This window comes from Benincasa hispida, chromosome 4, assembly GCF_027475165.1.
Source record: "Benincasa hispida cultivar pf3 chromosome 4, pf3_genome.v1.1, whole genome shotgun sequence".
Lineage (NCBI taxonomy): Eukaryota > Viridiplantae > Streptophyta > Magnoliopsida > Cucurbitales > Cucurbitaceae > Benincasa > Benincasa hispida.
Genome location: NC_143481.1, coordinates 61,529,583 through 61,555,218, shown reverse-complemented (window position 1 = coordinate 61,555,218; position 25,636 = coordinate 61,529,583). Strand labels below are relative to the sequence as shown.

The following is a 25,636-nucleotide window of genomic DNA, read 5'->3' as shown; positions in this document are numbered from 1 at the left end:
AACTCGACATCTGCTCTAGTGCTTCTCTTAGGGGAATGTTAATGTGTAACTGTCGGAGAATGTCCAATAACCTTTGAAATTGCTTACTATCGTCTTTCTTCTTCAGCCTGGATGGGAAAGGTGGAGGATCCCGCCTTACTTCTTGTTGCGTTGACTGTTTGTTGAGGTCCTGTTCTTGCTGTGTTTCATTATCTGAAGGTTGCATTAGTTGAGAATTCAAGCCTTGAGGAGCTTTATATTTTGTAGGTGAACTTGCTTCTGAACTGGTAATTTTTCCACTATTAGTTGATTGATCATCATCAACAGTCAAATCTACTGGTGTTGTTGTCGTATCTGGTATTGATGGCATAGGGGCTGTTGTTTTGCCACTTCTCAATGTCACTGCGTGACATTATTCTTTACCTCGCTTCCCCGATGCTCTTGGGTTGCTGTGCCGCGTATCAGACGCTTTCTTCTTTAATTCCCTCGTAAACTGATCTATCTACTCTTCTAATTCTTTAAGGGAGTCAGCTTCGATTGTCTCATTGCCTCACTCTTTTCAATGTAATGTTTTAACGATGTCTTCAGAGTCGAGGTGCTGCAAGAGGTATCGTATAAGAACGGTTGGTCATAGGGTGTAACGACCCGACCCCCTAGGACCTAGGTAAGGCTGTTACTAAAATAAATGCATGCAAATAATTTAAAACGACACTCAGTTATTTGAAATAAATGCTAATTAAAAACAAGAGATGTTCAAAAGACATTTAATAAATGCAATTGTTAAAAAAAATAGTAGGGTACCCATAAATCATAAAGGTTAATAAGTGCATATGAAAAACAATTCTTAATACTAAGTTTCAAACATCAAAACTAAATATTAAGGGAAACATGAAAGGAACTCTAAACTCATGATACAGAAGCGTAAAAAGTAATCCCAGTGGCCCGATCACGAATTTCGTTGCACCATCGTCGGTGCATCTCTATCCTTACCTGAAACATCAACATAAGAAAGAATGAGTATGAAATACTCAGTAAGTAACCCCACCACTGGGGTCAGGCTAGGCATCTATATGCTCTAGATACCCACATATGACACATAAATGCATGTAACATATAAAAGACTGAGTCCTATCCTATTGTAGTTAAGTATGCCCACAAAACTGGTGAATCCCGAAGGAAACACAAAACTGGTGAATCCTGAAGGAAACACAAACTGGTGAATCCCGAAGGAAACACAAAACTGGTGAATCCCGAAAGGAACACAAACTGGTGGGCATCTAACTAATCAATAAGGATATTCACACAGTTCTAACGTGCTAAAATTCAACATGGTACGGTTCTAAAGCATACATAAAAAAAAAAATCCTTAACACCATGGCTGTATCACATACCCATAATTCTTAACAACATATTATACATCATCCATGTATAACTTATATCATAAAGCCACAACATACAAGTATGCCTCAACGCCAGCAGATTAGACATCGACATATGAAAACACATACTATCACATACTAACGATTAAGCACTCAGGTGTGCATGTAAATAAATAAGAATTTGTGCCAGAACATACTTCGATTCAAGTCATACTGTCAATCAACATGCTAACATTTACCATAACATACACTTATCATGCTAGCATATGAGCATACAACTAGAGCCTGGCCTGTGGGCAGTTCCAGTGATAAGATTACTTACCTCGAAGTTAAGTTCAGATATTAATCCAAGCTAATGCTCTTCAACAAAATAAACCTTGAATTAAGTCCCCTAATACAGACATAATACTAAATTTCAGTCTTTGGAATCAGGACCCAACATAAAAATTTAAATCAGATGGTCACCAAAACTTACCCAAACGAAACTCGCAAGATTTCGACTCCAAAATTTCCTCGTAGCAGATTTTAGAACTCATACCAAAACGCTAATCTGAACATGATTTTAGTCCCAAATTAGTAACTTAATTTTCTTATAGGTACCCTTAACCCAAAAGACAAACAGCCCAACTACTCACCCAAACTTAACAATTCCTGACGAAAAATCAGTCTCCTCCTCGATGAGCAACGTCCTCAAGATCCTCAAAATAACGCTTCTACAAGTCCAAACTTAACGGATTTTAATCCAAAATTATTCCAAAACAAACCACACTCAAACCCCCAGGAAAACACCTAAAACTAAGAATCTTACCCAAAAGAGATGTGACAGCAACTGCGACGACGGTAGGAGCTGGGCGGCGTTGGACGAAGAAGCGACGTCGTACGAAAGGACGAATCAGCAACGACGTCGAACCCACGATCTTTGACCTGGCACCCGCAGATGGCTGAGAGTCGACGACGACCGTCATGGCGTGAGCAGAGGCGTGCGAAGCCCCAGTGCGAAGGGCTAGTGGCGAGGCGAGGCATGGACACACGACTGAGAAGGGAGAGGTCGCGGGGTTTGGGTCGCCGAGAGAGAAAGGGATGCGAGTGGCTGGGATTCGTGGCTGGCGGCGGACATTCAGCGTTCGATCTGAGCAGCTGTGATTCGTGACTGGCGGCGGACGTGAGGGGCGGTGGCTGTGAGAAGTGGCTCGGGATGAAGATGGGGGGGTGCCCTTTTTATTTTTAAAGAAAAACTAATAAAAATAAAATAATAATAATAATAATAATAATAAATCTTTCCTTAACCCACTTTATACTATTTAATCCCTTTCCTTTTTCCAAAAGTAATTAATTCCTGCCATAACTTACCCAAAATAGGTGTGACAACAACCATGACAACGGTAAGAGCTGGGCGGCGTTAGACGAAGAAGCGACGCCGAACGAAGAAGCAATGTCAGACGACAAGACGAATCAGCAACGACGTCGAACCCACGATCTTCGATTTGGCACCCACGGACGGCTAAGAGTCAACGACGACCGTCACAGCGTGAGCAGAGGCGTGCGAAGGGCCAGCGACGAGGCAAGGCGTGGACACACGACTGAGAAGGGAGAGGTCACGCAGTTTGGGTCGCCGAGAGAGAAAGGGATGCGAGCGGTTGGGATTCGTGGCTGGCGGCGGACGTTCAGCATCCGATCTGGGCAGCTGTGATTCGTGATTGGCGACGGACGTGAGGGGCGGCGACTGTGAGGGACGGCTGTGAGGAGCGGCTCAGGATGAAGATGGGGGGGTGCCCTTTTTATTTTTAAAGAAAAACTAATAAAAATAAAATAATAAAAATAATAATAATAATAAAAAGGAAAATAGTATATTTTTAATTAAATCCTTTCTTTAACCTACTTTACACTATTTAATCCCTTTCCTTTTTCCAAAAATAATTAATTCCTGCCATAACTTTTTAAATTGCATTTGAAAATTGAAAAGTTTGTGAATAAATTCCATGACAACACTTAAATCCTCGCATTCATACTTTAAATTCGGAATTCCAAACATGCCCTTCAACTAAGGACAAATACTGAAAAGGGGAAAAGTTTTATATTAATAATAAATAAATAAAAAGGTGTGGGGTGTTACACAGGGTGGTATCCTTGAGAATTACCTGGGTTACAGTCTGGAGTAATGAAGACCGGAGGGTTGCTTCTATCCCCGTGATAACTGTTCTGATAGAAACTATGGCTCCTCTGGTTGTGATTCCCGTCCTAAATTGAAGTTGGGTGATCCCACCAACCAGGGTTGTAGATGTTGCCAACCGATTCATCGTAGACAGAATATATGGGTTGTTGATTCCATGGGTAGACTTTTAATGGATGTCCCTCTCCATATTGGACGCAATTCATCGCGGCCATGTGAGTCACTGCATCAACTTGCGCTGATCCTTGAGAAAGAGTTCTCTATTGGTTAGCCACCGTTTGGAGGAGTGAGGTCACAGTGGTCATTTGATCGACCAGTGCGCTCATTGTATTAGTTGACACATCGACACTTTCTACTATTTCTTGCTCTAGACCTCTTACCTTAAGCCCGATATCAATCCATTCATCAGAATGTCGCGAGATGCGATCCAAGATATTCTTTGCTTCCGTATATGATCTGTTCATTAATCCTCCTTCTGCGGAGGCATCGATAACTGCTTGCGTTGATTGGTCTAAGCCATTGTAAAAGGTTTTCATCAGAATATTATCGAGAATCCCGATATGCGGACAACTCTTCACTAACTATCGGAATCGCACCCATGCGGTGCTTAAGGTTTCATAACCCTTTTGCTCAAAATTCATCACATCCCTCCGTCTCCTTCCGTTGACAGTTGGAGGGAAGAATCTGTTCATGAACCTATCAACCAACTGTTCCCATGCTTTAATCTCATTTGGCTCTAATGACTGAGCCAACCTCTTTGCTTCATCCCGCAGTGTATACGGGAAAAGATATAACTTAAGTCTTTCTTGAGTCACATCATGCATGGAGAATGCGCTGCACATGTCTACAAAATTCGTCAAATACGCATGTGGGTCTTCTCCTTGTAATCCTCTAAATTGACCCATATTCTGAATCATCTGCAGCATAATTGGTTTTATTTCAACGCTTACATTCTCCTCAACCGTTTGTCTTGTGGTGAGAATATATAGAAATCCGGTGCCTCATAGTCTCTCATTGGGACGTCATGATCAGCATCAAGAAATATGAAGCCTTGCGCTGGCCCATTTTCCCTTTGATTCCCTACGGGAGCCTCGTTATTATTAGCCATGCTTCTTCACCACTTAATTCGACCCTGATGAACTCTTGTGCGAATAATACACTTGATCTCTGGGTCCACTTAGAATTTCTGGATCACTCCAGCATTCATAAGCCATCAGACTACTCTTTGCGTTGAACAACCAGTACAAAGATATCTGTCCTGCAAAATACCACAAACATATTCAAACAATAACCATTAACCAATCCCCGGTAACGGTGCCATAAACTTGTAAACGCAGGTTTTGTACTATAATGCAAGTCCATACCATCAACTTGATGACATAGATTTTATGCGATGATATGTGATACTACTTCTAGATGTGCATTATTAACGAATGTTCTTGTAGTATGTTGTGCGTTGTCACAAGTTTCCTTACGTTGAAACCAAGTATAATTTCACGTAAGTTTCTCGGTGTAATCCGAGGTCGAACACAGGGACTGTTTTAGGTTATTGCGTTATGTTTTTGATATATGCGACCAGAGGTTTTTCAATTTATAAAATAATTTGTGTATAAGAAATTAAACATGCGATAAAGTAAAGTAAAGCGGTAAAAATGCGATAATAACATAAATTGCGTTCAAGTAAATATAAGCTAAGATGATACAAGATACATGTTTCATGATACAAGATACTGAGGTCAAGGCTGGCTGTGAAGATTATGCAAAGATCATGTAATGCGGTGATAAGTCTTATGTACGAAGCAGAAACAGAAAAGATAACTAATATAAACAGCGCAAATTCCTTAATTGCGTTATAGATATAAGTACTATTCTACTTTTCCCTAAGCGTACACCTCTCGATGATCGGCCACATTCCCATATCTCTAGGGTGAAACAGGGATGAACGTAATGAACGCAAGGTTGCTTCCATCTCTAGAAGCACTACTCGCTTTAGTTAACGCATTCTTCTAACCTTTTCTCGACAGATCAGAATGACATCTTCACTTCTGCTCTCACAGGTGAAGATACCGTCTAACATGCCTTAGCTAAACGCATTTATCTCTTTAGCACAGATTAAGTTACTCGTTTAATCCATATTAATTACCAAGGTATTAAGAAAACTTCATGGAGAAAACGATTGATTGAGGAACAAAAATAGACAGGGGAGTGGGAATGGAAATGATCGAGACATTCAATAAGACTATTTAGCATCTGATACATGATTTGTGAATGAAGAGATTAAGAAGATGAAATACACTTGATGAAATAGAGTTAGAAACAAATACAAATAAGCGCCAACGTCTTAGCACCGATCTGGATGGAGATTTGCTTGCCGGCGTGGATGGAGTGAACGGATGGATGAGCTTCCCTCTCAGGCTTGCTCAACCGGTAGCAGGGATCTAGGCACAGAGCTTCAAGATCGGGATCTGGCGGATTCGCACTGAGACTCACCTCTCGGCCTTGTCTCTTCTCTTCCCGGATTTCTTCCGATCAGTACTCAGCTCAGTCTTTCTCTCAATAATCCAGCATTAATTAACCCTTGTATTAGTTATACCCGTATCCAATATATCTTCTCTGAATTCTATGGGGGTATTTATAGATGAAAAGCTTTGACTCTTGGCTTGTGCACCTCACTTCTTGTTATGGAAATTTCGAAGATGGAGGAATAAATATTCCTTCTGTTATGTAATCAGATCGTCAAATATGCACAACGGTTAGTTGTACATGTGTCACAATCCTCCGCATTTGCATTGCTCAGCTGCATATTTCGATCGGTTGCTCGCATACGGTGTTGTTTTTATTACCGTATGCGGTTGAAATTCAGATCTGGATCGACTATCGCATTGCGCCGTCATTGCGTTAATCGTCTTTTCATTGTTGATTGACGGATGCAATGTGACAGAGATACGTTGATCAGTTTCTCGTTGAGCCTTGATAGCAAGCGGTGACTTGGTTTCCTGCAAAACAGAGTAAAAATATCCACTTCTACCATCTTGATGATGTTAGTGGGTGTAATTGCGATAATTCTTAATTATTGTATTTTTGAGCTACTTTTCATACAATCGACGCATATTCCTTCTCTTTTGGCCGCAATATCTAAATAAGGCAGGATAAATAACTTGTATTTCTACAAGTTATCAGTGGCCAGATTGCCAACTCAACATGCCTACCTTTTTAGGGACTTGTCTGATCTGGGAGTTGGAGACTTAATCCACAAGATGGAATTCACTCCTTTCCTGAAGCAGGGATAAGTAGAGAGATTGCTCCCTTAAAAGCTGATTCCGGGACTTGAACATAGTGGCCACAGCTTCTCTTTGGAAGAGAAGACTCACTCATAGTAGGACTATGACTTATGTTCATTAGAAGGATCAATGGTACGTAAGGAGACAGATGTAATTACAGGGGCATAACAGTTATTAGCCCAGCTGTACTTACGAGCGATCTGTGAAGGGTTGTCGCACTGCTGATTGGTTAAGATGGACACATAATATATTTGTGATAAGGAGAGTTCAGCTGTCGGTCTTTAGTGGAGTGCCTGGCAGTTAAGGATGGTGGATCCCGTGACTAAAGAGTTTAGTCAGTTATTCACGTACTGTTGAAGCTTCGAGCTACAGGTCCATAAGGTCCCCTTAGTAGCTCAATGGATTCAGTTGACGATCAGTTCTTGGTGTTGATTTGAAATGTTCAAATCAACAAGAGGTATTTTGATTATATATGATATAATTGTTATGATGTATGAGATACATCTAGTGGAGGATTGATGTAAATGAGATTTACATTAAGTACCATGGAATAGAAAAAGAACTGGTTTATATGTTTCATGAGATGAAATATTAAAACTATAGGTTATAAATATAGTATGATAAGTTGGTTATCATTTATATTTATAATAATATTAATTATTGGATAATTAATTCTTTTTTCTTTAATAACCAATTGAGTGAGTGGTTATTAGATTCATGGTAACCATGAGATAAAAGTGAAATGGTTTTCCTAATTTTAGTAAGATTTACATAAATATCAAACACTATGGAAAAGAAGAGAAGAAAATAAGAACAAAATCTTATTGGTGCTGTAGCATAATGCTGCAGCAGAATTTTGATGCATGGTCTTTATATAGTATTGCTACAAGAATTGTTTACAACTTTGATTTTTTCTAATGCATTGAGGTTAATATTAGTCCAATTTTAGGTGCCAAAATAACTCACTACCACAAGTTATCAACACCCTTTACATGTGACAAAGCGCACCTTGCTAACATATGAGCCATACAGTTATATTCCTAGGAATAAATTTAAACCAACGAACAAGAGTTTTAACCATCCACCATCTAATCTCTTCCAAAATAATGCCACGAGGAGAATCATATAAGTTGTTAGCATGAATAGCATTAACAAGGGACTTGGGAGTCGATTTCAATAAAAAAAAAATAATAAATTAAGGGTCTGCTTGGTAGAGAATTTGAAAACAATGAGTTAATGAAAACAGAGTTATATTTCATGTTTTCAGATATGTGTTTGGTAGCAGAATTAAGAAATTGGATTCTAATTAAACAATTGCAAACTAGTTGTAGTTACCCACTAAATATTAGTTGATAATAAACTATTAATAATTTATTTATGAACATAGTTTATGTTAAAAAAAATTATAAAAATATTATTTTGCAATAATATATAATTTATAGGATAAATTGAGAATTTTTTATCTCTATAGTTTAGAAGAAGTTAGAATTTAGGTCCTATGATTAATTAGAATTTACCCCTTATGATTTGATAAAAGCTTCATAAATAGTCCTATGGTAGGGATTTAAAAGGATTTAACAAACTATAGAGACTATATATGAAGTTATATTAAACCATATGAACTAAAATCTAAATTTTAAAACCACATAGACTAACTTTTAACTTTATCCAAATTATAGGGACTGAATTTAGAACTTAACCTAATTTATAATATATTACATAATAAATATTTTAATTTTTTAAAAATTGAATTGAATTATAACATGACATATTTCTAAATGTTTTGAACTTTATTTAATATGATATTTTAACCTTTTGTGTAATATATACCCATTAGCTTTCATTAATTGAATTGATGGTGTTTAATAGAACCTTGTGTTAAATGAGAGATTTTCGATAGTCACAAGTTGCCACATTATCACAATGAAAGTTCATTTTACTGAATTTAGGGCCAATAAAAAATTATTGTGCCCCTAAATTAAAATTTAGAGACAAATAAATAAAAAACTAAAAAAATGTCATGAGTCTCCTTTCTGGTCATCTAATCATAATGATATGCTTGTTGAATTCAATTAAGTTTGGACCACGCTCAATAAATTTGGCTAGAGATATGATTAGACCTGAAATAATAAATTGCAACAGGTCAAGTAATTAATATTGCTCGGGTTCAAAGTCCAATCCAATTTAAAGCCCATAAGGAACTTTGGGCCAAAGAAGATATTGGGTCCAAGTCCAAATCTAAGCCCAATTTGGGCTCAAAAGCAGATGGGCCCAAGCTTATGCGAGGGCCATAAAAACCTCTATAAATATAGGTCTTACCCTCATTCGAAGAAGTTGGAAGAATTGAAGATTAAAGCTCCGAAGCTCTAAAGCTTCTAAAGATTGAAGCGTTAAAAACCAAAGCTGTGAAACTTTCTAATTTGAAAGACCGAAGCTCTCGAGCTCCTAAAATCGAAGCTCCAAAGATCAACTAAAGCTTCAAAGATCAACTTTTTGCTCTCCTGAAAATCTAAAGACTAAGCCCCAAAAGACTTTAAAAAGATCATAAAACTTCTAAAAGTTCTTGGAGTAAAAAACCCCATAAGCGATCCAAGGCAGAAGTCTCTAGAAAAAATCTAGAAAGAATATAGAAAGCAGGATACTTTCCAAATTCTTGAGAAATAGTTGCAAAGTCCTCGAAACAAACAAACCTCAACAAGAAGTTACAAAGTCCACAAGACAATTTAATCTCAACAACAAGTTGCAAAATTCTAAAGATAAATCAACCTCGACAACAATTTGTAAGGTTCTCGAGACAAATCAATCTCGAGAATAAACCGCGAAATCCTTGAGATAAATCATCCTCGAGAACAAGTTATAAAGTTGAAAAGCATTCGGAAAGTACTTTCTTTACTTTTTATTTAGGGTTTTTTTACTGAATATTATTAGTTTTGATGTCGTTTGCTAGTAAACGTAGAATTTAAGCAAGAGAACGAGGATTAAGGGTCTACGAAGTGAAAAAATATCAATTTTTTGCCCAATAAAATCAAGAAGGGGTTAATTCTTCAAAGTAGGAAGAAAATAAGGCAAAAGAAAAGCCCAACCGGGGGTCACGGTGCTCTGACTCGAGAGGGTGATTCAGGGTGGTGCCGTGGCCCCGAGGTGTGAATTCAGGCTTGGTTAGTGTTTTTTGACGATGGAGAATTGCTTCAACATTAAATTTTTCCTTTGTCTTTTCACTTTCTTTTCTCTTTATGCTTGTTAAACTACAATAATGAGTGGCTAAGCTTATTAGTTATTGATGAGTTTATTTATGAATTTAAGTTAATTCTTAATGTTTGTATGGTTATCGTGGAATTGATGATTTTTCAATATTATAGTGCTTCTTTTACATTGATTGATCATCGATGCATGTTAAATTAGATGTTCAATTAAAAAGATTGTAATTTAACTAAACTTATGGCATTAGATTGTTATTAAGCTACCATGAAAATAAGTAGGTCGATAATGAAAGTTGATTATGATTTTGCCTAATGTCATATGCTCCTTAATTTGGTTTCAAGATATTAGTATTTTACATATACACAAAAGTCAAAAACTAAATTTATACTCTAATTTACGAGAACTATGTTTTAATGTATGTAGTAATAATATAGTGGTCGGAAATTCAAATATTCCATCCCTAAATTGTTGTATAAAGAATAGAATGGGATAAAATATAATTTAACAAAATAGGCTTATTTTATGTTATTTTTTAAATTAAAAAGAAAAATGTTTGTTTGTATAGATTTTCAAATCTCAAGCCTCAACATGTGTATGGCCGCAGGCCCGCAGCCGATAGGCCATAGAATTTATGCGAGAAATCTCTCTAATTATTACATCCAAAGCATCTCTGTTTTCCAAAATGGATTTATGAGAAACGCCAGAAAGTTCAATCGTTTCGAGCGTTTGATTCTTCTCCTCCGCCCATAATTTCTCAAGTGCCCGCAAGCTCACCATATTCACCGTCCCATCTCCATCTCCATATCCCATTTCCGGCTGTTCATCGAACCCCTTTTCACCGTATAACAGAGTCTCCGGCGTTTTCACACCCCCTCCAATTACACAAGTTAAATCCACACCAGGTGCTTGAAATTGTTCCATGAGAGGCAAAATCCGAGATTCGTAGGGATAAATGCCTTCCTCAAATCCAATATCCTTGAGAAAACGAGGTATTTCATCCACTGTGTAATTAGAATTCTGAGTAATCACTATCGGGGTATTGTGTTCGTAGATTGTGGGGTTGGGTAATAGCCATAGATTGCTCTCAGAACTCCGTTGCTCTGTTCTAACGCGCAATGGATTCACTAATGGGACGCCGAGGGTGTTCCCTGATGCGAATGTGCGCATCCCCTCCACTGATCCACCCCATGGTGTAGACAAGGCCACAAGGTGTTTGATGAAATGCCTACGCCAAGTGGGTGAGTTTCGATTGAGAAATTGGAGGGCGAAGAGTCCCCCTAGGCTATGAGTCATGAGTATTACTGATTTTCCTCCATTTGAATTGCTTGCTTTCTCCACTAATTCTTTTAGATCCTTAAGGAACTTGGAACCCACTTCGCAGGGATGGCCTTCTGGAGCCAAACCATATCGAAAATCATAGGGTGCTCCAAACAAGGTCTTGTCTCTAACATACCCAATTGCTTCTAAAGAATCCACCAGCGGGGCCATATATGCTGTGATCTTCCTGCCAAAAGAACAAAGGCAACTAACCACAAGTAGCTGGAATCTTTCAAAACACACATAATCCACCTTTTCCCACACAAATGGTAATATTAGAAATGTGAGGTAGAGAATAAGTTTATGATATTACTTCCTAGATACGTATTTGATATACATTTTTTTTCTTTTTAATTATTGGATATGCATGTCCTCACCAGAACTCAGCAACCTATTAAAAAAGCTTATTGCGCCAGCCTAAAACTAAAAGTTCTTCATTTATCTTCATCCATTCCCTTCTAATTTTCTTCAAACCTAATTGATCTAACTCCAATGTGCCACCAACCTTTTGTATTGTTTTCTATTAACCATTCTATTTTGCTGCCATATGTATTGTATTTCGGTGTTTGTATTGTACTTTGTATTATTGCCATTAACTTAATATTTTATGCTTTCGAATGGATTGCATCAAATATCTTTAAGTTGAATTTATATATATCTAGATTTTTTTATCATATTGTGTCTGTATTCTGATTTGTTTTAGAAATTGACGCATCGTTGTACCTAATCGTATCTTGTATTTGTGTTTGTGTTTGTGCTCATAGATTAGAAAGAAACTTACTTGAGATTGGGATCGAGGTAGAGAAGAGACTGGACTGATCCAAACTGATCGACTCTTGTTTGAACGCCAATTTCATTTCTGTAATCATCCAAATCTTTGTCATAATGAAGGGTCATTCGCCGAGCAAAGCAATCTGTGTAAGGAGCCAACAGAACAGTGGGGCTGAACCAGAGCCTGAACCAACCTTGTGAGTCCTTCATGATTGGATTCCATCGGCTGCAAAATAAGGTGGAGGATTTGTAGTCTCTGGTGAGGCGAGCTTCCAATTGGTTCCCTCCAGCTCCGGGGATGAGGATGAGAGGGTGGAGGGAGTTGCTTGATTCACACATGTACAGCTGATGCACCATAGCCATTGAAACTATGGCCATGATCTTCAACCCACCCTTCATCTTCATCTTCTTTCCATGTCACTGTAAAATTGTCTTTCATCTCCATAATTATTCCACCCATGGTTTTTATGAACTCGATGACGTATCACTTCTCCATTTGTGGTGCACAATAGTTTACTTTCTCTAAGGAAAGTCCAACGATAGCAATCCCCATCATTGTGGGCCTTGACCCAATATAATTTCGTGTATAATTGTAATGAATAGGACTTTGGTGCAGCAACATTTCAAATAATTACAAATATAGCAAAATCTATCGGTGATAGACTCTATTGATGGACTCCTATTAGTGATATCGTCTATCATTAAGAACTGAATTTTAATTTTACTATATTTGTAAATTCTTTTGCATTGTTTTATATCTATATATATATTGAGTATGATTGTTATATTTACAATTGCTCCTATATTTTAACCAATGTATGTACCAATCGACGTGAAAAGAATATGGAAAGTCATAAGGAATAATTAAAAAAAAAAAAATGCACAACAATGAGAAATTCTCAAGTTATAAGTGTTGTTGAGAAGATGTCGATTGAGATTGATAATTGATATTTTGGTTTTTTAAAGAGGAGGAAATCTCGATTGGATTGTAAGGAAGGTGTATGAAATTATTGTGTTGCATTTATACTTAGATTATGATATTTACTATCAAATCCTCTTAAATTAGAATTGATATATATTATTTTAAGATGTTTTTTTCTATAGAATCTCCCATCCAAAATCCATCCCATGGCCCACCACTAGAGAAACTATTAGAACTAGAGAGCTAGTAGAGACGAGGGTAGGCACATTTTTGTTAGGCAAATGGTGAAAATAATCCAAAAGTATGGCGGTAGTTGCTATTATACCATCGAATTTATAATTGTAAAAATTGGATCTTAAAAACTTTGTAAAAATTGGACCCTTAAACTTATAATAGAGAAATTAAACCCTAAATGATGAAAATTAAACCTTTAAACTTATACAAAATGGTTCTACTTTTTACAATTATATAAGTTTGAGAGTTGAATTTTAATTAATATTTTTATAATTTTTTTTTTAGTCATTCTTTAAAAACAAGGCGTGCAAAGTCTTAATGGCCCTAGTCCAAGAAACATGGAGAAATTTTACAACGCTATCCTCTCGTGGTGCTTAGGATTGGTTGGAGTAGATTTCCTTATCCGCCTTATAAATTTTATCCCTTTTTGAAGAAGAAGTTTTGACTAAAATGAATTTCGAAGTGCAGACTAAACGATCTGTCAGTGAGGTTCTGTCAACCATCTCACACATGCCTACACTAAATGGTAACACTCTACATATGTATGTTGTTGTTTTTAATTCAATATATATAAAAATATTTTAGTGTGTTTTAAACTTTATTATATTTATCACACTGTATGAACTTGGTTCAGCGGTTGGGGGAAGTTCATTGCATCCTCGAAGTAGGCACTTTTTTATTTCAAGACTAACAAAATAACAAATCAATATTTTATTCGTAAAAATGACCAAACGAATTAAAAATAAAAAATAAGTAAATTTATAAAAGTCTAAACTATCCTCTGACATTGCAATTGAGAAATATTCGTAATTACACTGTAGTTAAAACAAATATCTAGAGACTATCAGTTTCTCTCTTGGCCAAGCTCGCACCATTTTCATCATTGAAAGTCCAATTTATAGAAAAAAGCCATGCAACAATTGCATGAAACAAATCCAAAAAAACCCAACATCTAGAATCCACTATCTAAGTGAGCTTAATGTCTCCACTATAAGCCAACACCTAGCCCACTATTTTGTTAGTGGAATTATCCAACAAAAGTTTGGATTTTCCCACTAACTTTAGTCAAACAGCAAAATAGTCCTTTTGTCAAAGTCAAACTTTGACCAAAAAGTCAACATTTTGACTTTTTATGTTTTTTTTTCGTGTTGACTAATTTTGACCTCCCAAGCATGAATCTGCATTCATTTTCTCAAAATTCAAATCACATTTGAATATAAGGTCGATCAAAGTTTGACTTTTCAAAGTCAAAAGTCATCTCTTTGACTTTTTACATCTTTGACCATTTCTATTATTTCCGAGCTTCCGAATATGAACGTATTCATATTCTTGATATTTAAATCACATTTAAATATTAAAGCTGTATCTTTAAACTGAAAACCCCGATCACTATATCACATATACTTGTCGGTTTCTCTCTCTTCACCTAATTTGAACAATTCGAATTATTCTATCATACTGTTCTAAGTTTATTCCATATGAGCTAGTAGGGGAACCTAATGGACCTACAGATCATGGGCTCCAATGATCCAAGATTAGCTAGCTAAACTCTTTAGACGGAGCTAATCAACATTCATTAACTAACGGGTTATTCCACTATAGTCCCGTAGTTGCGCTCCCTTCACTATAGATATATTTGTGTCCATTTGATATAACCATGACTAGTAAGCTAATCCTTCACAGGTTGTTCGTAATCTCGGCTGGGTTATAAAAACCGTTTTACCCCCACGACTACATCTTGTTCCTTAAGTTCCACTGATCCTCTAATGAACAATTGGTTTAAGATCTAACCTATAAACCGAACCCTCTCGAGCCAAGGAGAGAGTGGGGCCCCTTGTTCAAGACCTAGATTCAGTACTAAAGGGAACGGCCTATCTACTATCCCTATAACAGGTAGGAATGAATTCCATCTTGTACCCTATGTTCCCAGCTATCCACCTGATCTTACCCCTGAAATGGGAGGCTTATTGGGCTAGCGATGATGAGCTGCCCTCACCTATGTAGATGTAAGGATAATTCCGAGTGAACAGGAGTTCATAGTTAGCTCAGGATTAAGATTAAGTTACCTAGGTCATCAATTAACGAAATAGTCAGGTTTGTACATACAACGGTATTTAGAACGTAAAAAGTGACTATTTCATGGTTCAGTCTTATGCAAACTCATTGCATAGGATGCCCCTACTCACATATCTCTATATGAACGATTCAGGATCACATCGTTTGTATTAACTACAAAGTGGGTTGCATCCATAGTGTCCCCAGAATAAGGCGCCCAACCTTATTCATACACTATAAACCATTTTGGCTATATTTGAACTTAATCCACATTTATGTCACTACATAAAGTTCAAACTACATTAAATAGCCTCAGGACCTTAGTTTATTGGATTCAAGATTACAATTTTAATAACAACTTTATCGAAAAACAAAACAGAATATGTTTATTAATTTACAAACTACGAGTTTTAAGACATAAAATTCAACAAACTCCCACTTGGACTAAAACTTCTAGTGGAGCATCACAATGTTGAATTTAAGTGAGAAACATATGAGTACAATAAACATATGAATATAATAAACTAGGGCATATACCCAAAAGTTCTTCCACTTGTCCTAGTTTACAAACTTCGTAGACCTAGACTTTGTAGGTGACCTTCAGACACTTTAGCCGTGAGGGCCTTTGTAAAAAGGATCAGCAATGTTTTGCTCAGAAGATATCTGGGTTACTACAATGTCTCCACGATGTATAATCTATCGGATCAGATGGTATTTGTGCTCAATATGCTTGCCGTGTGGCTTCTTGGTTCTCTTGAATTTGCAACTGCACCATTATTATCATAATATAGGGTGATAGGCAGATGCATATTTGGAACGACTTCCAAATCTGTCAAGAATTTCCTCAACCATACTACTTCCTTTGTTGCTTCACACACAGCTATGTATTCAGCTTCCATTGTGGAGTCTGCAATACAGTTTTGCTTCACACTTTTCCACACTATTGCTCCTCAATTCAAAATGAACAGTGATCCCGATGTAGATTTTCTTGTATCTTTATCGGTTTGAAAATAAGAGTCAATGTATCTAGTAAGAATCAAATCCTCAGTACCATACATGAGCATGTAGTTCCTCGTTCTCCTAATATACTTGAGGATATTCTTAATGGCAGTCCAATGATCATATCTAAGATTGGACTGATACCTATTGACTATCCCTACTGCATAGCATATGTCAGGTCTAGTACATAATATTGCATACATCAAGCTCCCTACTGCGGAAGCATAGGGAATGCGTCTCATATCCTCAACCTCTTGAGGTGTCTTAGGACATTGATCCTTTGACAAATGAATTCCATATCTGTAAGGTAACAGACCTCTTTTGGAATTCTGCATCTTATACCTAGACAATATTTTGTCTATATAAGTTGCTTGAGACATGGCTAGTGTTCTGTTCTTGCAGTTCCGAATAATCTGAATCCCGAGAACATACTGCGCATTTCCTAAATCTTTCATTTGGAACTGCATTTCTAGCCATTTCTTGATGTCAGTTAGGTAACCTACTTCATTTCCAATGAGTAGAATATCGTCAACATATAAAACTAAGAATGCTATTGTAGAATTGATGATCTTCTTGTAAACACAAGGCTCGTCAATATTCTGTTCAAAGCCATACTGTTGAATGGTTATATCCGATGGACACAGAAATATATATGTGGTGAGAAGAGTACAGCTGTCGGTCTTTAGGGGAGTGCCCGAAAGTTAATGGATGGTGGATCTCGTGATTAAAGAGTTTAGTCAGCTATTCACGTACCGTTGGAGCTTTAAGCTACAGGTCCATAAGGTCCCTTTGGTAGCTCAATGGATTCAAGTCGAGAATCAGTTTTTGGGTTAGTTTGAAGTGTTCAAATTGACAAGAGGGAGTTTGATTATATATGATATAATTAATCTGGTTCAATTATATGTGATGTAGTTGATATGATGTATGAGATAAATTAATTGGAGGAATTTGATATAAATATGATTTATATTGAATAAAGGAGAAAGGAAATATGGTTTAAATGTTATATATGATGTGATATTAAAACTATAAGTTATAAATATAATATGATAAGTTAGTTATTATATTTATTTATAATTAAAAAAATTATATAATAATTGTGAGTAGTTTTCTCCTTTAACTATGCATGAAAGTGGGAGGTTATGATCAGTTTTCATAACTGAAGGATAAAATGAAAAATGTTTTCATTTTAGTGGATTAGAGACTATGTGATAGCCTTCTAAGTGAGAGCCTAAATGATCGTGTAAAACACCTTTGACTAAACGATCGTGTAAATTAATTTACTAGCCTAGTGAGATTCTCTAAACGATCAAGCCTGTTTTTCTAAACGATCGTGTACCTGATGAGTTTTACTACGATCAAGCATACAAGTCTACGCGATAAACAGTTCCTTCTCCCACTTGTTTGGTCGTATAGTTCGATCGTTGTTTCCTCCATCCTTCTACCAAATCCAACAGAGCCCACACCTCCTAGATTCTCATTCCGAAAATACTAAGGTCACCGAGTGGTGGTGTCTAAGAGGGTGTTTGTTCGTGGAGAAGTTTATTCGTGATCTAAGCGACAACGAGAAATTGACCAGACGATTGGGTTGGTGATATGGGCGAGAGCGAGATAATGTTATCCAAGTTCTTCACGACTGCGAGAGATCCGTAGAAGAAAAGTTCTTCAAAGGTATGTCTCTTGTTCTTTTTTTTTTTTTTTTAATTTCTAAAGCATGCTGTAATTTGTTCAATGTTGCATAACTGTTATGTTTGTTTGTGAATGCCTTTAATTCTGTCACAATGGATTTGGATCGATCGTGCTTCCACTTATGGGTTCTCTTTGATAAGAGTTCTTTCAATTGGTATCAGAGCCAGGTTCTGATATTCCAAATCCATTAATGTATAGAATTGCTTTTACACTATTGGTGGGTAAAGCATGTATGCATTCTGTTTAAGTGTTAAATATGTTTATGGGTGTGGATTAATGGAGCTTCTGGGACGATTTCCTCTGGTTGTTGAATTCTTTTACATTTTCAAAGTTAATTGTAAGGGCCCTTGTGTTTTTTAGCATATTAACTTGCTATCGAGTCTGTAATTCAAAGCGTTTAAATCAGTTTGAGTCGCTCGTGATGAAGCTTCGAGGTATGGTGATGCATTTTACTTCGAGGAAGAAGAAGACCAAACATTGGTCAGATTGTGTAAACGATGGGGTAAGTGATCGTTGAGTATGGGATACTCGGTAGCAAGGTAGACACATGCGTACTAAACGATTATGTAGGTCAGCATGCTTCATCATATAGTCACTGACTACACGATCGCAGGGTAGATGTTATCGAGCACTTGTTATTCTATTATCTAGATGATCATGCCTTATAGTATAGTAGTCGTCTAGACGATTGTTTAGACTTGCGCTGTTTAAATTTAGTGTGCTAAACGATCGAGTAGTTTTCATGTTTCATGGCATAGTCAAAGGTACTTGATCGTAGCTAAGCTATCGTAGTTACTCGCCCAATTTACTAAACGATCAGGAAGAAGTCTTCGTCCGAGCAGTCCAAGACCCGGTTCGCGTGTGAACCAGTTTGCTCGATAGTTTTATGTAATAGATAGAATTTATTTTCGGTTTTTTAGGCTAATCATCCCGGTCAATTAATTTTGTGAATGTACATGAGATGTATGCTTTATTATATGTCATATAGTTGAAATCCCACCTTAGGTTATACATTGGTCATGCATCATCTCTATATTGTAAGAGTTATGATATAGTAGTTTGCATGATTAAATTACTTGAGAGCATGCCCATGCATCATATAATATAAGAGTTATATTTATGCATGCATCAAACTTATTCATGCATATAAGGGCTTTCCATAAAAAACGATCGATCTGAAACTTCGTGGTCATGGACTCCAGTTTCGACTTCAATCCAGGCGTCTAAATACATAGGGCTCTAATACCAAACTTGTGAAACCCAAATTTTCATTTTCCTTACTTAAGCAGGTGGAAATTAACTAAGTGAAAGTTAAATCCTATGTTGAAGAGGAGGAAATTTCTAAGTGTTAAATAGATTTTCCTTGAGTAGTTTTGAGTTAAGCTTAAATTGATGAAAAATTGACTAAGTGTTGGACTAGGCATTACTATGCGTTGGCCATAAGATCTTGGAGAGATTACTTGGGCAAAGGGAGAAGAAAAAGTGTGAATCTGGAAGCTTGACTTTTGGGGAAAAACTTGGGAAAATTGGCTAAGCATAAACTAATTGATGGATACGTTGGATGTGTTGGATGATGGATGAGTTGGATGTGAGGGATGCATTGGAAGGGTGGTATGCGTCTATACGACTGAAGGAAGAAAGTTAAAAGTGATGCGTTGGAAGGTTGGATGGCACGAGGGTTGGCTGTGCATAAGGCATATGAACGCAAGGGTAAGCGAGGATGCGGGTAGGGCATGCACTGGAGGGTGGCATGCGTTGATGCACAACGCCCATGTGTCGAGCGGCTGAGCGAGCCCTGCGAGTGATGCTAAGCGCCCATGCTGAGCGAGCCCATGCGTCGATGCTAGCACCCATGCATCGAGCGACCGAGCGAGCCCTACAAGCGATGCTAAGCTGCCGTGCCAAGCGATGCATTGATGCCAAGCTACCATGCCAAGTGATGCGTCGATGCCAAGTTGCCGGCCAATTGCCCATGCCAAGTGACTCATGCGAGCGATGCGTTGATGACGAGCGAGCTATGCAATTGATGCTAAGAAACCATCCTATATGTCGAGGCCGTGCGACCTTGCTATGCGTTGGAGGTTGACGATGGCTTGCACGATGGATGTGTTGGACAAAGGCCATGCGATGGGCTAGGTTGGACATATGGTGGTTGGCCCTTGCATTGGTTAAGGTTTGCGATGACTGAGTGAGTTGGGTTGCGATGGTGCTGTGTTGAAAACCAAGGGGAACCAAGGGTTTCTATGTGTTGATGGCCTACTATGCGTTGATGGCCAACTATGCATTGAACATCCAAGGGTTTGTGGATGCATAAGAAGGATGAACTCATATGAAGTATGTCATCCGAACATGTGGCTTGTTAGGAGGAATTCTTAAACCTTAAGCAAATTAGGTGGATGCATAAGAAAACATGTAAAGGATGAAGGCTATGCATTGATGAAAGGAGAAGAAGACACTTTGGCTTACGCTGATGTAAGAATGCATTGATGGTGTGAAGAAAAAACACTTGGACATGCAGCCAAATAGGAGGTGTCGGCCGTGGAGCAATCTTGGACGCCTATAAATAGGGCCAAGGATTTCAAATGAAAACATAAATTCTATTCAAAGGACATAAAGAAGAGTGTGTGAGGACTAATTGGGAGAAGACCATGCGTTGGTAGCAAGATCATGCGTTGGTCAAGAAGTTCCAAGAGGGGAGATGCTGTCGAGCAGAAAAGACAGGAAGTAGCATCAATTTTGAACGAGGAGTTCTCCCAGAATACTCATGCGTTTGATGTGATTTCAAAGCCAGAAGGGTCAGGCTGTCGAGTAAGCTGGGCCAGTATTGATGTTTTGAAGATTTCGGCTAAACCGCGAGGAGTTCTAAGCTAAGATTTTATGGTAAGCTTCCTGAGACATTCAGAATATGTTTTCAGAAGGAATTATCTTAAACTAAGTTCTGAAACTATGATTAATATAAGCTGATAATTGAATATGGAATTTAGGGTTCAAAAGGGAACCAAGGAAACCTAAGGAACTTCGGAAAGGAAAGTTCCTAACCAACCAAGGTGAGGGGTTATTGTGTGTTGTATTATTGATATAATTTCTATATATAGGTAAATATATATAGGGGATAATGTTAAATTGGTATGATCGGGGATATATGTTTATCTTATTACTATACTTGTTGATATATTGCTTGTACGTTTGTTTTGGAAACTGAAATTGTACCCGGGATATATAGTTAGCATGCTTGAAAAGGGTACTTGACGGGAAAATATAGTCGACTTCGGTCGGTAGAAAATAATAGTCGGTGACGACCAACAAGAAATATAGTCAAGTTACCTAAGCATAGCTAGCGGGAAAATAGTCGATGTGCACATTGGCGGGATAGTAGGGTACAGGGAAAGTTTCCACAGGAATTGTTGTTGTCTTAGTATATGTGTGAAAGTACTAGGGATGTTTTTATTATGTGATAACCAACGGTCAAGCTGGGGTTGATTGTTTTAACCAGCGGTCGAGCTGGGGATTGTCCAGTAGTTTGGTTGGAAAATAATATTGAACTTGTGGTAATGTTCTTGTTGACTATGCATTGCTTTCCCAAAAGTATATTTCTATTGACAAAGTTATTTGTTTATCTAAAGGCACCACTCACTGGGCTTTATAGCTCATATTTTATCATGTTTTATGTTTTACACCCCCCCTAGGTGGCGAAAGGTGAGGAGTTCCGGGTGCTGCTAAGGACAAGGTTTGCCACGTACCATAGTTACACTTCTGGAGGGTTTTACAATTGTCGTTGTAAACTTGAAATTAAGTCTTGGAGTTGTATAAATGTTATATTTTTGTAATAAAATGGGCCTACTTAATCAGTTGATTTTTGAATTTGTACACTGATATCCGAGTTATTTCCGCAAGAGTTTTTAGGCAGTAAGTGTCAACGAAAGGGTTGATAACTGTTGCGATCACGCCCTTTCCCAGGCTCGGAGGTTAGTCTGGGGTGGGCTGTGACAAAACTATTATCTCTTTTCTAAGCTTAATAAGCTTTTAGGTGAAAATAGAGATAAAAGAAAATGAATAGCAAGAAGATGAAATAAGGGCAAATAACTCAACACACAAAATTTATAGTGGTTCAATCCCATAAAAAGGAATTTACATCCACTGTAGAAGGCCTTTTTTATATCCTTTACTGATTTCATAATAAAGATATAGAGAAGAATCGAGGTTGTAGATGAAAGATTATAGAGTATATCACTCACTCTCTTTTTTCTACAACACCAGATGAAGAATAACAATCTTGAAAAGAATTTCACAGTGCTTGTTACTCGAAGAAGAAGAGGAGAATGAATTGGTTTATATTCTCCCTCAAAATTCCCTTCAGTGAGTCATTATCCTTCATACAAATTGCTTTATGTATTTTCTAATAGATTTCAAGTGATTTTACACGCTTAAAGACCCAATGCACACATGGCATATGTAATGGTTTTAGTGGAGGAAGATTCTATTCTTCCAACTCAGCTTCTTCCCGCTCAAATGGGCTTAAGGCAAATAACATTTGATCCAATCTTCTTCTGCAAATTATTACGAGTATACAAGCCCAACAAAGAAGATAAAGCTAATAGAATCTGGTCCAAAACTACTAATGGACCTGAATGTATTAGGCTAGCAATAATACAACAAGATTTATTATCTTTATACTACATTGAGGAAAGGAACTTAATGCAAAAGAATAAGTTAAATTGGTTAAACTTGGGAGATAAGAATTCCAAGTTCTTCCATCATTTCTTAGCAGCAAAAAAGAAAAAAAAAATCCGATTTTAGAGTTGATAAATGATCAAGGAAATCGAACTAGATCTTTTCGGGAAATTGAATCTCTCATCTTGGGTTTCTACAACTCTCTCTATTACGAGGCAAATGCAGTAAAATCCATTCCCCTTAATTTGTAGTGGCTTATTCTAACAAGAGACCAAAATATATTGCTCATGGCTAGACTCACTCAAGTTGAGATTAAAAGTGCATAGAAGTCATTGGGGAAGAATAAAACTCTTAGGTCAGATGGTTTTAAAGCATAGTTTTTTTCTAATCAAATTCTGGGGAAAATTTAGTGGAAATTTCTTAATTCTTTTTTAGGAATTCTATGAAAATGGGAAGCTAAACTCTTGTATCAAAGAAAATTTCATATGTTTGATTTAGAAAAATGAGGACGTTGTTTTAGTTTAGTAAAGGATTTTAGGCCTATTAGCCTAACCACTCTTATATATAAGATAGTTGCAAAAGTGTTAACCAAGCGCCTAAAAAATATAATGCCTAGTATAATTGCCCTTACGCAAAAAATGCTTTTATAGGAGGAAGGAAAATCCTCGACCCCGTGCTTATTGTTAATGAAGCTGTGGAGGATTATCATTCCAAGAAGAAAAAATGGTGGATTGTAAAGCTTGATCTAGAAAAGATTTCGATAGAGTGGATTGGGGTTACCTCAAGAAAGTTTTGAAAGGCAAAAACTTTGGCTCTAGGTGGATCTCTTTGATAATGAATTGTGTAGATAATCTAAGATTCTTAATTTTCACAAATGGCAGACCAAGAAGAAGAATTCATGCTTCTAGGGGAATTAGGCAAGGTGGCCTATTATCAACCTTTATTTTCCTCTTTGTTAGCAAGGAGCTAAGTGCTTTTATTCCAATAATCCATGACATGTGTACAAATATTTACAAAGTATCCACCTAAGTTTCCTTCAATTAATCTTTAAGTGGCAGAGCAGCAGCGCAGTTAACCTCTGGGGACATGACCGCTACCTGGAAAGGAACACATTTAAAAAAAATGGGGTGAGCTAGTAGCCCAATGAGTGACTAAATTTAAAACATAAATCTCATGCTTGAACTGGAAACTGGTAATTGGAAACTGAAACTGAAACTAAAAACTGTCCAAGCAAACATTCGTGCATAACTTTTAAAAACATAATATTTTTGGAACATAGTTGGTCTGATCCTTAGTTCAGAAAAAACCCTTTTGTTCGATTCTATCGTAAACCTGGCCCTTACATAAAACATTTTAAAAACATATCATACCTGAAAACATCCGCAAACTTACAAAAAATCAATTTATCATAAAAAAACTATTGGATGGAGACATGATTTTAAATTTTTTTTCCCACAATAAAACCTTCATACTTCCCCTTTTCTTCATTGGTGGGAACACAATTGATGAGAGTCTATATAGAAGCATTATTAGAAGCTTGCTCTACTTAACAGCTAGTAGACCAGATATAGCTTTTGCTGTTGGTATGTGTGCACGGTATCAATCATGTCCAAAGACGGTCATTTACTGAGCACCAAAAGGATAATCAAGTACATAAATGGGACAAGTGGATATGGTCTACTATACTCATTTGACACTAATAGCTCTCTGGTTGGCTATTGTGATGTTGATTGAGTTGGAAGTTCAGAGGATAGAAAGAGTACTTCTGGAGGGTGTTTTTTTTTTCTTGGAAATAATCTAATCTCATGGTTCAGCAAGAAGCAAAATAGTGTCTCCTTGTCTACAACTAAGGCTAAATATATTGCTACAAGGAGTAGTTGTACACAATTGATTTGGATGAAATACATGTTACAAGAGTATGATGTTTCACAAGATGTCATGACTCTTTATTGTAACAACTTGAGTGCAATAGATATATTAAAGAATCCTGTTCAACACAGTCGAACTAAACATATGGACATCAGACATCGCTTCATTCATGATCTTGTAGAAAGTAAGAAGATTTTGTTAGTGCATGTCAACACAAAATAACAATTAGCTGACATCTTCACGAAGGTTCTGAATACTGCCTTTGGGCTGTGCATTCTAAAGGATTAGCGACTATAATATTGGGTTGTTGTTCAAATTTTTGTGGCTCATCAAGCGTGGAAGGTGAAGTGGTTAATAAATGATCAAATCATATCAATTAAGGTTGGTAACTGGGTGAAGAAGTCTAAATGTTCCTGGATTTCAAATTATCTTTCAAATTTGAATTACTTTCGATCTGATCGTGATAGTTCTTTCAATTTTGTGTTTGTCTTCTGTATTCAACCATCACAAAGCAGTTATTTACTGGTGCTTGGTATATTTGTTTCCCTTATGGTCAATACTAGAACAGACACACAAACGTCTGGTGAAAAGATGGTGTGCTACAAAGAGAAAGCAAAATAGAAAAAGGATGTTGAAAAGGATCCTCCTCTGGTTTCCATGAACAAGTATGGTGTTCGTTTTCATGTTCGTGGCCTATCTACTGCAAAGAGTAAAGTTGGTGTTCCTTCTCTGATGGCTAAACACAGGCGTTCAAGTGCAGGACAACCTAGTAAGACGAAGGGAAAAGAAAAAGTAAGTACATCATCGAACTTTGACTAATATGGTTGGTGAGGGTAATGAAATTTATCCTAAAAAGGAAAAGTGTTCTTCTGACGGCTCTCCTAAAAGCATGCATGAGTTCATAATTTTACCTAATAACCCTAGGGTTGTCTCTAGTGAGTCTGTCCCTGAACAAACTGAAGATAAAGAGTCTGAGGATAGGGCTATGATTGATAAAAAAAACCTATTTATGGTTTAGATAATATATCTTATACTGTTTTCGGCTCTGGTTTGATTGTTGCAGAAAATGTACTACTGTCTGACTCTGATGTTAATGCTT

The 25,636-nt window shown here is 37.1% G+C and overlaps 1 protein-coding gene and 2 long non-coding RNA genes across 4 annotated transcripts; 2 read left to right on the top strand and 1 right to left on the bottom strand.

Moving 5' to 3' along the window:
• Window positions 1-10,510: 10,510 nt before the first annotated feature.
• Window positions 10,511-12,503, bottom strand: LOC120075940 (alpha/beta-Hydrolases superfamily protein). The gene is made up of 2 exons (XM_039029692.2): window positions 12,109-12,503; window positions 10,511-11,514 (listed from the first exon to the last, which is right to left on the bottom strand). The coding sequence occupies exons 1-2, from the start codon at window positions 12,501-12,503 to the stop codon at window positions 10,587-10,589; spliced, it is 1,323 nt and encodes a 440-aa protein (XP_038885620.1). The 3' UTR covers window positions 10,511-10,586.
• Window positions 10,859-12,774, top strand: LOC120075941 (uncharacterized). Of its 2 annotated transcripts, XR_005481459.2 has the most exons (3): window positions 10,859-10,999; window positions 11,392-11,596; window positions 12,092-12,774. It is a non-coding gene; the product is annotated as an uncharacterized LOC120075941 (long non-coding RNA). The 2 variants fall into 2 exon arrangements; XR_016529231.1 differs by lacking the exon at window positions 10,859-10,999 and having other exon boundaries at window positions 11,476-11,615.
• Window positions 12,775-17,487: 4,713 nt separating this feature from the next.
• LOC150036862 (uncharacterized) lies at window positions 17,488-21,872 on the top strand. Its single transcript, XR_016529186.1, has 2 exons — window positions 17,488-17,979; window positions 21,684-21,872. It is a non-coding gene; the product is annotated as an uncharacterized LOC150036862 (long non-coding RNA).
• The last annotated feature ends 3,764 nt before the right edge of the window (window positions 21,873-25,636 follow it).

Excerpts from the sequence above, each read along its gene's own strand:
- LOC120075940 (XM_039029692.2), bottom strand. The coding sequence starts at position 12,503 with ATGAAGATGAAGGGTGGGTTGAAGATCATGGCCATAGTTTCAATGGCT. Across the intron at positions 11,515-12,108 it reads TACCTCGATCCCAATCTCAA|GAAGATCACAGCATATATGG; the intron begins GTAAGTTTCTTT and ends TTCTTTTGGCAG.